Below are 13,126 nucleotides of genomic sequence, written 5' to 3'. Positions count from 1 at the left end.
AAAATTCAAATGAAGGGCAAATATCTCCATAAATGTAACACAACACATACACTGAAAACATCCTACAATTTTTAGTGCAAATTTCAGCAGTATGCTTCTTTAGTCATACAAACCTTTGTTTACCTGTTTCTCTAATGCAGAACTCTTTTGGAAGAATAAGGAGTGGATTTTTTTCAAATATAAGATTTAACCTAAAAAAAATACTTGCTGGTGGATACAAATACAACATATTTATGATGCTATTGGTTAATAAGTATATTTTTCAGTTTAAAAATTGTTCATTTGCCTCCAACTCAGTTTGCCTACCAATCTATTGTCTTTCATTGGTCTTTTGGTATTATATAGTTAGGAACACATGCTGCTGGTTCACACAACATTTCAAGTCTTAGTAAGAACAACAACCAGCAATTCTTGAACTGAGTTTCAGTGCAATAAAATATCCTGAAGGTTACTTGCAACATTTACATATACTTGCACATATGAGGGATCTTTAAAAAACTTGTGGAAAAATATAATTAAAATATACATTTATTTTGATGCAAAAGATTTTTGAAATCCATGTATAGTTTTTCCATATTATGAATTTTCCACAAACTTTTTGAAGAGCCCTCATATATTTATATTCATTAGTCTGCCTAAATTCTTATTGAAATTTATGGAGAATAAGGATGGGAGATAGAAATAGCCAAGTTGGCTAGAAATAGCTCACTCTTTTCATATACATAATTTCATTTTATTTTTAAATAATATCATAAGAGAAATCGTGTACTGATTTTTGTAAGGTTGCATAGTTGGTAAGTTACTGAATGTTATTGAAATAAGATGTTTTCATTCAGTCATTAAAAAAATCATTGGCTTCCCGTAATGGCACAGGCATGTTCCTGGCCCTTGGAATACATCAACAACCAAACAGACAGAGCTCTGACCCTGAGAGTCTTACTTCTAGCGTGACAGCCTTTCCTTGAGCCATCCTATTACTCAAATGAAAGCTAAATATGTAAACTTTTATTTCTTTTTTTTTTAAGATTTTTATTTATTTGAGAGGTAGAGTTACAGACAGTGAGAAAGAAAGAGAGAGAGAAAGGTCTTCCTTCCGTTGGTTCACTCTCCAAATGGCCACCAAGGCTGGAGCTATGCTGATCCGAAGCCAGGAGCCAGGAGCTTCTTTCCTGGTCTCCCATGTGGGTGCAGGGCCCAAGCACTTGGGCCATCCTCCATTGCCTACTCGGGCCACAGCAGAGAGCTGGCCTGGAAGAGGAGCAACCGGGACTAGAACCCGGCGCCCATATGGGATGCCGGCGCAGCAGGTGGAGGATTAACCTAGTGAGCCACCACGCCAGCCCCTAAACTTTTATTTCTTAAAGCTATTATTAGATTTTTATCATCAGTCTTATTGTTGTTGTTTTTACTTCTTTTATTTCATTTTTCTTTTTAAAATTTATTTTATTACTATAAGAACACTTAACATGTTCTAATTTATTACCCCTGATACCACTGCCTCAGAATCATCTTGTTAGGTGTTCTTCTACATTTTCCCCTCTAATGAACATTTTGATATAATTCATTATTGTTGTTCAGAGGTCCATAGGTCCATTGGTCCATAGGTACATATTGTTGTGTATGGGTACAATGTCCATTGGTAATGTTGTCCATAGGTACATATAGTGGATCTCCAGCTCAACTGAAACATTATGCCTCATCATCTAGCTTGATTTTCACAGTGCCACTCTGTGTACTTTAAGATTCGTATTCAGAGTCCCATGCTTACTTTTCAGTGAATGGTTAAGCGCACTTCAGTCATATTATATGAATATAAATAAGTATTCTATATATGCAAAATATAATCTTTGTATTTTTTTATGCTTGTGTATGAGAATTCACTTAGATTTAAAACTTTCCTTCCATAAACTCTCCACTGTTGAATTTCATATTTTGAGGAAAAGTTAAGCAGGTGCAGGTATCTGGCATAGCAGTTACGCAGTTGCTTGGGATGCCATATCGGAAGGTCGGTCTGGGTTAGTAAAGCCCCTGCTGTGCTCCTCACTCTGGCTTCCTGCTAGTATACACCTTCAGAGGCAGCAGGTGGTGTCTCAAGTATTTGGGTCTCTATTACCCCTGTGGAAGACCCAGATTGAGTCCCAGGCTCCTGGCTTTGGCCTAGGATAGCCCTTTTCCTTGTAGGCATTTGGGGAGTGAACCAGTGGGTGGGAGATACCTCTCTCTCTCTCTTTTAAATACGTAAATAGAAAGAAAGAAAAACTAAGAAAAGCTCTATTTTACTCTGCAGATAAAATAATATTAGATATAACAAAGATCGCATCTTATCTGTTTAAATGAGGTTAAGATGAAGCTAAGCACGTTCTGAAACCAGTGCTGAGAGTATTACACGCTTCTTTGTAGTACCTGTCACAGCATCAAATCTGTCATTTCTCTCTCTGGGTATCTTAACAAGTCCCTGTAGTGCTTGGACTATAATAGGCATGCAGCTTTTAGAGCACATGATTGTATAATTAATTAGAACCATTGCTTCAATCTGAATTTTTGCTAACTCGAGTTAAATTATTTACTATGCATCAAGTTATTTATACCAATAAAATAGAAGTTCACAAAAGCTCCATGCCTTAAAATTTGCAGCAAATAGTGCATAGAAATAACAACTTCATATACCAAAGATTGAAATTCCATTATAAGTAATTTTTAAAAATCATAGAATATTATTTCATTGCAGAAATATAGTTATTAGTTTATTAAAATTCACCTCATAAAAATTCATGGAACTATTAGAATATTAATGGAATCTACAAAAACACATGAAAATACTTGTATCATGAACTGAAGGTACAATTATTCAATACTTATATTATTAAGTGTAAAAGACTATAAAATCATATTTTCTAATGAATACATAATAATATCAAATATATATTCCATGTTTGTTTAGAAAGGACAACATAAAAACAATAAAATAATTATATTGTGAAGTTGGAATAATAAGTGGTAATTTTTCGAGTCTTTACATTTTGGTGTGTGTTTAAAAATTAATACGGGGACAGCGCTGTGGTGCAGTAGGTTAATCCTCCGCCTGCAGTGCCAGCATCCCATATGGGTGCTGGTTCTAGTCCTGGCTGCTCCTCTTCCAATCTAGCTCTCTGCTGTGGCCTGGGAAAGCAGTGGAGGATGGCCCAAGTGCTTGGGCCCCTGTACCCACATGGGAGACCAAGAAGAAGCACTTGGCTCCTGGCTTCAGATCTGTGCAGCTCCAGCTGCTGCAGCCATTTGGGGAGTGAATCAACGGAAGGAAGACCTTTCTCTCTCCCGCTGTCTGTAACTCTACCTCTCAAAGCAAATTCTTGATTTTGACTATATTGATCCTTATTCCAACTGTGGAGTTACTGCTCTATGTTGGAATGGACTCTTAAGACATTTTGTTTTAGTACCTGCAGACCCTTCCACAATAGTAGAAAGTAGTCAGACACTGTATGCACATTATGTACTGTTCCATACATACGTCTATCTGTGAGAGCACACACGCTTCAGCTCCACAACCACTCCACCCAGAACTCAAGTGCTGACTTGCCTGGAGTCTGGGTCCAGGTTCTCTGTGATATGTTTGTCTTACCCTCATTGTGGAGTCCTTACCAGCTACTGGTCGGGGTTTTTTACTAAGGCATCTGGGGCTGTCCTCAGGATTCCCGTCATCCCCGCGAAAAACCCAGGCTGCTGAATGAAAATTCTCTGTGTAGAATCCCTTTTCCTCAATATCAACGCGAAAACCAAGATCCACAGAACGGCCATCTTCGGAGGTGACTGAGGAGAAGAAAAATGACACCACAAAGGTGAGAGAGAAGTGAGATACGGACAGAGTGAAGTTCATACCCAAAGCGTCATTCTCAAACACACAGCCCAGTTTGCTGGATGGTTCTCCGGGCAGAAGGTGCACAGTGCTAACGTATCATGAATCCAGACATTGTTGCCTCAGGGTCTGAGGTGAGGGAGTCTATGGAGCAGCTGTAGCATTTGTAGATCCCTTTGTCAAAGAAAACCATGGAAAAGGGTTGGCTTTCAAGTCCCATGTATTAGTGTTTACTGCTCAAGATGACTAGGGGGTTGTTTTAGAGTCCCTTTCAAAATTCCAGGTCCAAGAGAAAGGATTGCCAAGTAGAAAAAAGGAAAAAATCTCTGTTATGTCTTTGTGCTTGAAAGATGGCGCTGGGAAGGCTTCTCAGGAAGTTCACCAGCCTTCCTTGACAAGTGTATAAGGAAACATGTACATTTCCGCCTCACTTTTGGGTAATCTGGGTATTTGGGGGTCTCCTGCCTAGTGGGGAGGCTGTGCCAGTTGAGGAAGAAGGACTGGGTCTCTACATTGCATTCCAGAGATTTCCCTATGGCCCTGCGTAGGAGGCTGAAACACGAATAAAGTCATGTACCAAGCCTTTCAGTCTTTCAAGGGAGCAGAATCAAGAACCCAAGAAAAGCATAAACCACCTACATGTGTGTCCCAAATGCCACGAAGAAAGTACAGTTTGAAAACCACAACAATGCTCCTTAAACAGCAACAACAACTATCCACTGGTTCTCCTCTTTGCCTGTCTCTTCTCTCATACTCCAGTGGCTCCCATGTCTTTCTCTGAAAGAATCCAAGTGAAACCTGCCCCTTCCTCACCCTGCCCTGTCTAGCAGTGGTCAGCTGCACTGCTGCTCCAGGTCATTTACATAAAGCTGGGGGTAGGACAATGCCTTCTGCTGTCACCGATTTTCTGTGGATCATCATTCCCACAGTTCTTGTTCCTACCCTTACATTTCCAACTCTGCTTTCCTAGTTCTAGACCAAAGAGTGTATTATTCATTGCCCCACCAAATAGATAAACGTGATCAAAAATTTACGGTTCATACACTGTTTAACTTGTGTGGAAATGGGCAGGGTGGCATCCTGATAAAACAGGGAAGAGCATAGTCTCATGCAGACAATCAAGAAAAAATTCCGAAGATATTTTTTTTCTTCTCAAATCCCAAATACCCTTAACACTGGTTCTTATATTTCTAAATTTCTCATACAATTCACTGATAGCTTAAGCAGTTTCAGGTACATTCATTTATTCATTACTCATTCATTGAGTTGAATTGATTTAAAATTGTTCTCCTGTGAGCATGGGGCAATTTTAGGCACAAGGAGTATAGAAAGTTGAGTTAGATACGGGACTCTGACGAGTTAGGGAAACTCAGAGGAAGCAGGACTAGTTCTGGTTGAAGGGAGGGGTGAGGTTAGGGGACGAACATCATCAGATGGGATCTTGAGGAGCAGGTGGAACTTCCTATGGTAGGTTGAACGGGAGGGAGGCAGATAAACAAGGTATGAACAAGTGGCCTTGGTAATGCAGCAGGGGCTGGCAAAATAAGCCATGTCGATTGAATAAACACATCGTGTGTGTGTGTGTGTGTGTGTGTGTGAAAATGAAGGGGGGGATGACACTTGGTACTATTATGTGATGATAAAGTTGGGATGTAAATGATATAGGAATTTGAAAGGATGGGTTTTTGGAATAAGATTATGAAAACTTCAGAACAGAATACTTTACCTCAGGATATTAATACCTTCTTCCACACAGCACATTTAAAAATCCTTTAAGAATTTTTTGCTTTCATTTGTTGGAGGGTGTTATTTGACTTTAAAGGGAAATGAAAGTAAACCAAAAAATTATAATAATTTACTGACTTTCTTTCTGAGCTGACTTTCTTACTGACTACATCAGTTTATTTATGTATTTTTTGCATAGTATTTGCTAAAGTTACAGAAGCCCGAAAGGATTAAAGATTCTTCCTTTGTTTGATTTATTTTCTGTATTCGTATCCCTAAAAAATTCCATTACATATTTTTTTAAAGATTTTATTTCTTTATTTGAGAGGCAGAGCTACAGACAGTGAGAGGGAGAGATAGAGAGAGAGGTCTTTCTTCCGCTGGTTTACTCCCCAAAAGGCAGCAACGGCCAGAGCTGCGCTGATCTGAAGGCAGGAGCCAGAAGCTTCTTCCAAGTTTCCCATGGCCGTAGCAGAGAGCTGGAATTGGAAAAGGAGCAGCTGGGACTAGAACTGGCGCCCATAAGGGATGCCAGTGCTACAGGAGGAGGATTAACCTCCTGCAACTATCTGGGGAGTGAACCGGAAGATGGAAGATCTCTCTTCCCCCCACCTCTGACTCTCTGTAACTCCGCCTTTCAAACAAATAAATAAATCTTAAAAAAAAAAAAAGATTATTCATCTGCCTCCTTGGGACCTTAAGCCAAACAGAAAACAAATCCAAAGCTGTCTTGGTCACAAAAACTTTGTCAGCAAAATTCAATTTGTTAATGAGCTTTTTCATAAATGTACTTTAAAACACCAGGAGCTCAAATATTCTTGGTATTATTGACATTAAATTTGAACTCGTTTGTCCTTGAAAAACTAAAATACTTCTTTTTTATTTTTATTTTTGACATCATCCCAAGCTCCAGGTGTCCTCAGATAGTCTCATACTTCTTTCATTCTTCTATATTATTTGAGTATAATTTTAAAAAAATGTACTATATAATGAAAGGAGACACGGTTTGGACTTTCCCAGATGAAGACTAAGGATTAGATTTGAATTATTAATTATAGGTGAGGGACCTTGGACAAAAGCCCAATTTTCTCCATGAAGTGAGGCTGAAAATATAGTACTTGACTCAGTGTTGTTGGGAGAATGAATAAGGAAATACATTGTCAAACTCTTAGAAAAGTGCCTGGCACTCAGTAGCACATTGTATTTGTTCCCTGTTATTATCGGGAATCAGAGATCATTCTTCCTCTCTCACTCATTCCCTTCCTTCCTTCTCCCATGCAAACCGATATTTGGAAAATACATTTCCATAGTAATTTTCATACCTGAATGAACATGGGAAATGCTATCAAATATCCTCATACGATTAGGCCCAAATTCTTGCCACATCTGCTTGTGATACAGAATCCATTCAGATGACAAAAATCAGAGTTCTGTTTTGCAGGCCCTTCCTGGAACTCCAGTTCATACCCTTCAAGTTATTTACCTGGTGTGCCTTAGTCAGCATTCCCCACAGCCTGGATGGACTGATCAACTGTGTCCACACACATAAATATGTCATTGCTAATGGCTTTCCCAGTTACGATGGAGGAAGTCAGAGATGAGTGAGATTAACAGAGTGAAAAACCCCAGCTGCAAAGATGCTCAATAAAGCTGTCGGGTTTTAAGCCATGGATCAGTAGCACATCCTGACTCTATAAATGAGATAAAATTTAAAGCACGTATTAAACAAGGCTAGCCCCAGCAACCGTTAGTAAATGGCAGTCACTACTGAAAAATTCCTGAAGAAATACAGCGTGCCTTCCGTGAGTCTGGGGCTTGGATAAACTTAAACTAGAAATGGCAGACAGTTCAACCCTCTCGTAGTCTGATGTGAAGCAAATTGTTAGGATAGCTTTTCATTCAAAACAGAACCCAACCAGAAGAAAAGCAATCACTGTTTTAATGAAAGTAATTGTATTATTTTGGCAGGGCATTTGAATTTGTATGTCACACACACCTGATTCCTGTGTTATTTCAAGTGAGGTAAATGTGTGACGTCACTGGCAGTGTCTGCCAGTTTCCATGGTATAAACACTCCCACCATGGCCAATTTCAAGCTACCAATCTGCTTCACTGAGCTGCCCTGTTAGAGAACTGTGTGCAGTGCGGTGGTGGGCTGCTGCGAGCTGCCTTAGCACACGATGACTTTCTTTTTCTCAAGAAAGCAGAGCAGAGATGAATGTCTGAGATCACTGATACTGAAAGATTTGTCTGCAAAACAATGAATGAGATACACTTCGCTTGGAAGAGTCTGAGTAGCTAAAGGACACCGTGAACGTGAAGGAACTGGACCTTCTTTGCTAGAAGGAACTGAAAGTTTCACGAACTGGCCCCATTCTCTCTGATGCATGGAGATGGTCTGTAGTTTATCAGACCAAAGTTTCCAATCAATCTTAATTTCTTGGTTTAGGTCATTCACAAATTGATACAGGTAAATAGGGGAGCTACAACATTTTAATATGTTTATATTTAAACATAATTTTTTTACTAGTACATATAAAATGCTACATTTGCTTTCTTATTTATAAGTAAATTGCTTATCAGCCAGATTCTTTAGTGTTAGTGTTTAAGATGGGTACAAGCTGATTACAGTCATGTTGGTTGATCACTAAATGCCCTGATAATTTTAGAGATGTGAGCTGCAGCTGAATTTCTCCGCAGTGTGAAAGGGGAAATTGGAGGAAAAACTCAAAAGGAGAGAGTAGACACCAGTGGGTCTAGGTGTTTCACACACAAGAGGGAAGCAGTGCACAAGAAGGCCTCTTTGGGTAACTACAAGGCATTAGAGGAGCCTTAAAAGCAAAGGGGTTGGGGCCACAATCCTGAAAGCTGAATTCATAAAAGCTCAGAATCCTTAAAGTTTAAAATTCCAAAATATACAAATCCTAGAACTATGATTCTGGAACAATTTGAAAAATCCATAAGAGACATTTATTTACATTATGTAAAGGGGATTTATTTGAGAAACATATACTTACTTCATTGACCATTTTACACAATGAGATAAGCAATGACATATTTTTGCAAACACAAACACGTTTGCTGATCACCACTGTGCAAGTATATAGATAAGAGTAGACTAACCATATTCTGAGCAAGGTGAAAACTGAAATATATAAAAGGTTTCTTGGGGTGATAATTATGTGCACAAGCATTATAACTGCAACCATCTGAAATATGGCAATGGACGACCTAAGTCTTTTGAGGAAATCCATCAAAGACCACAATAGGTCGCTGTCACAAATGCAGTTGCCTAAAGAACTGAAAGCCTGAAAATTTTCCTCTTTCACAAATGCAGTGTACAAAAGGAACACCTCTTCATTTATGGAGGATGTTTCAACGTTCTTACATACGCTCACAATGCTTACACATCCTCAGTGTTGTGATAATGCACTAATAGACGCGTAAAGTGAATTAGCACTCTCTAAAAGCCATTACGGCGTTTATATCTCCAGTGTTGGAAATGCTGTGAAGATGAAATAGCATAGTGAATTGTAAAAAAAAATATTGCTGGCAATTTAATCTACTGGGGAAATAACTTTGAAAAGAGAACTAAAGAAAAAATGGAGCGAAAAAAGAAAAATGAAAACAACATCCTCCACCTTCCCCCACCAAAACAGCGAAGAAGAAAATGTGGTATATGAAAAAAGATGGGTGTGGGCAATTCCATGGAGCCAGGCAGACCGTAAGAGCTGCTGCCTTTCACAATCATTGTACTGTACTTTTAAATCTTAAGCCTTGCGTGTTCATGAATAGCTGTTTGTTCTTGTTTTTTAGGGTGTGGCTCTTCTTAGAGAATGGGTTTGTACTCATTTTCTGTGTGGTGCTGCTCTTTTTTGAAATTCGCTTATGTTTCAATATACAATTAAAAAAAAAAAAAAAAAAAAGCCCGGGCTGGTGCTGCAGTGTGGTAGGCTTAGCCTCTGCCTGTGGCGCCACATCCCATATGGGCACCAGTTTGAGTCCTGGCTGCCCCTCTTCTGATCTAACTCTCTGCTGGGCCTGGGAAAGCAGGTACTTGGGCCCCTGTACCCACATGGGAATCCCAGAAGAAGCTCTTGGATCCTGGCTTGGGATCAGTCCAGCTCTGGCTATTGTGGCCATTTGGGGAGTGAACCAGTGGATGCAGGACCTTTCTTTCTGTCTCTCCCTCTTTTTCTCTGTAACTTGATCTCTCAATAAGCAAACAAATAAGTAAATAAAAGGCAACCCTATTAAATTTTCCCACCTTGTGTTCAGTGCTTCTGTTGTTTTGGGTAGGTGAAAATTCATGCCCTATGTACAGCTATAGAGACCACAATTGGCGGAAACAACACTTAGGACTGAATAGCAACATCATCACCTAAGTGTCTTCTCATTCTACCTTGCACGCAATTATTTCTGAACCAGTCAGCAATTTCTCTGAATCCTCCCGGCAAATGCAGCTTTAATTAATTAAAAGGTCCTAGAATTTCATCAGCCAGAAGGAATGTCATTGCAGATAACTGATGCATTATTAAACTGAAGTCTTTGTCATGGCTGTATTGTATGGCCAATCCCTTCTCCAGAATTTAGTTTTCTACCACTCTCATATGGCCTTATTCGCATGGAAATCTCAGTTTTCAGAATTGCAGCTTTGAGGGTTTCAACATTCAGGACTTCAACCATTTGTGATTTTAATTTTTTGGACTTCAGATGTTAGGGATTTTAGACTTTAGGGATTTTTACCATTCAGGATGTCAACATTTGGGATTATGGCACTTGGGATCCTGTCTTTTAAGGTATGATTGGCACCAGAATATAAGAATGTTGTGGTGGGAGGGGCAGGCATTGTATCTTAATGGGTAAAGGAGCTGCCTGCAAAGCTAGCATCCCACGTAGGCACTTGTTTGTGCCCAGCTAACCCACTCCTGATCCAGCTCCCTGCTAATGGCCTAGGAAAAGCAGCAGAAGATGGTCCAAGTGCTTGGGGCCCTGCCACCTATGTGGGAGACCCAGAAGAAGCTCCTGGCTCCTGACTTCGGCCTAGGTGTTTCGGCCATTTGGGGCGTGAACCAGCTGATGGAAGATCTCCCCCTCTCTTTCTCTCTGTAACTAAAGTATACATCTGTTGAAAGACACTCCCTCATTTCAGAAATGTTCAAATGAGAACAAAAACTGTACTTAGCTTCAAACATGTATCTTATCCTTTAGCACCATACCATTTTTAGAAGCAGCTCATATTCTTTGAAGTAGGGTACAAATTTAATTTAATAAAGAGCCCTCCCTGTAGTTAGCTATCTTCCTATGCAGCAACCTCAGTAAGGAGTGGTGTGTTTTGAAGGAAGTATTTTATCAATTAGAAATTGCTTGGCCGGCACACCAGGTTCTAGTCCCGGTCGGAGCGCCGGATTCTATCCCGGTTGCCTCTCTTCCAGGCCAGCTCTCTGCTATGGCCCGGGAAGGCAGTGGAGGATGGCCCAAGTCCTAGGGCCCTGCACCCGCGTGGGAGACCAGGAGAAGCACCTGGCTCCTGGCTTCAGATCAGCGCCGGCCGCAGCGGCCATTGGAGAGTGAACCAACGGCAAAAAGGAAGACCTTTCTCTCTGTCTCTCTCTCTCACTATCCACTCTGCCTGTCAAAAAAAAAAAAAAAAAAAAAAGAAAGAAAGAAAGAAAGAAAGAAATTGCTCAATGGATATTAAAGGGTTGATTATTCCAAACATTTCTTTCATAGAAAAGCTTATAATCATGACATTGCTTTGTTCAGAGGTGTTTATGTTCTGGAAATAAAAGGGAAGGGACTTGGTTGAGATTCAGTAAATGATCGCTTTGCCATGGTTTTGGAAAAGAAGCTGATGGTCTACTCACTGGATCCTTCCGTGATGTTGCTGGCAAATGAACTTTCCCCTGCTGAGCTGCACCTTTTGCCGTCTTTGAATTGTTGCCTCCTCCTGGCCCACTGGTCTACGGCTTCTTCCTGGGAACTGTCACTTGCTCTTCCACCTCTTGCAGCCAATTCCTGGGACAACTTTCGGAGGCTATTTATTTCCAAATTCTCATCTAGATTCAACCACATTGAGTATGAAAATGAGACATTTCTGGACAGAACATCATATATTGCAGTCTTTGAAGCAGAACCATGTAGATTAAAACTAAGATAACTTCATTCAATTCTTTTATGGTTCACTTTCTAAAGTTGTGCTACTTAAAAGAAAGAGCCATGTAGCTTAACAAATAGATTTATATAGAAAAAGAGGGTGGTCAGGTCATGAAGCATTGCTTCAGGTGGATTCAATTTAACAGGTAGTCCCTGGGAACCAGCAATTTGCCTGCTGCTACATTTACTGTGGAGGGCAAAGTACAAGGAACTGTTAAGTATGTCTACTAAATTTTCAATAAGAAGGTAGTACTACCTGAGTTAGTTCAATTACAATCCATGGTAATAAGTTTAGTGTTGAACTCAGATATTTATGGCTTGACCTCTATTCATCACGAGTATACAAATTTCATGATACATTTTTGCTACCCATGTTGGTTCAAAATGGAGAAAAAGAAAAGACATATCAAAATGCATGAAGGCAGGGCCGGCGCTGTGGCGCCCTGGCTCACTTGGTTAATCCTCCGCCTGCAGCGCCGGCATCCCATATCCCATATGGGCGCCGGGTTCTAGTCTTGGTTGCTCCTCCTCCAGTCCAGCTCTCTGCTGTGGCCCGGGAGTGCAGTGGAGGATGGCCCAAGTGCTTGGGCCCTGCACCCGCATAGGAGACCAGGAGGAAGTACCTGGCTCCTGGCTTCGGATTGGTGCAGCGCGCCAGCCGTAGCGGCCATTTGGGGGGTGAACCAACGGAAGGAAGACCTTTCTCTCTGTCTCTCTCTTTTACAGTCTAACTCTATCTGTCAAAATAAAAAAAAAAAAAGGAAAACAAAATGCATGAAGGCTTGCTAATTTTAAATTTGAATAAATGACAATTTGAAATGCTCAATGCAATTCAAAACTATTGCCTTCTGTCATCACAAGCCATGTCTCTATGTATTAATTAAAAAAATCTATCCAAAGAAATGACTACAATCCAATCAAATTTTAGGAAAATAACTGAAAACAGTAAAATAAAAAGAAAGCCCAGGGGTCAGCTCTGTGGCTCAGTGGGTTAAAGCCCTGGCCTGAAGTGCCGGCATCCCATATGGGTGCCGGTTCTGGTCCTGGCTGCTCTTCTTCTAATCTAGCTCTCTGCTGTGGCCTGGGATAGCAGAGGAGGATGGCCCAAGTGCTTGGGCCCCTGTACCCACATGGGAGACCCGGGGGAGGCTCCTGGCTCCTGGCTTTGGATCAGCGCAGCTCCGGCCTGTTGCGGCCATCTGGGGAGTGAACCAACGGATGGAGGACTTCTCTCTCTCTCTCTCTCTCTCTCTCTCTGCCTCTCCTCTCTCTGTGTAACTCTTTCAAATAAATAAAATAAATCTTTTTTTTAAAAAAAAAAAAAGAAAGAAAGCCCAAACAGGAGAACACATAATACTTGGAAGGCCATTGATAGCGTAGAATTGGTTAAAC

At 40.5% G+C, this 13,126-nt stretch overlaps 1 protein-coding gene across 1 annotated transcript in view; it reads right to left on the bottom strand.

The window, feature by feature from the left end:
• LOC133774319 (uncharacterized) overlaps nt 1–13,126 on the bottom strand; it is a 148,732-nt gene that overhangs the window by 107,130 nt on the left and 28,476 nt on the right. The window contains exons 4-5 of the mRNA XM_062211955.1: nt 11,446–11,637; nt 3,640–3,807 (exon numbers count right to left, since the gene is read on the bottom strand). Coding sequence (XP_062067939.1) covers nt 3,640–3,807; nt 11,446–11,637 — 360 coding nt within the window. The remainder of the gene's footprint in view (nt 1–3,639; nt 3,808–11,445; nt 11,638–13,126) is intronic.

Source organism: Lepus europaeus, chromosome 15, assembly GCF_033115175.1.
Source record: "Lepus europaeus isolate LE1 chromosome 15, mLepTim1.pri, whole genome shotgun sequence".
NCBI lineage: Eukaryota > Metazoa > Chordata > Mammalia > Lagomorpha > Leporidae > Lepus > Lepus europaeus.
The sequence above is the reverse complement of the archived record's forward strand: the minus strand, read 5'-3'. Positions and strand labels throughout refer to the sequence as shown.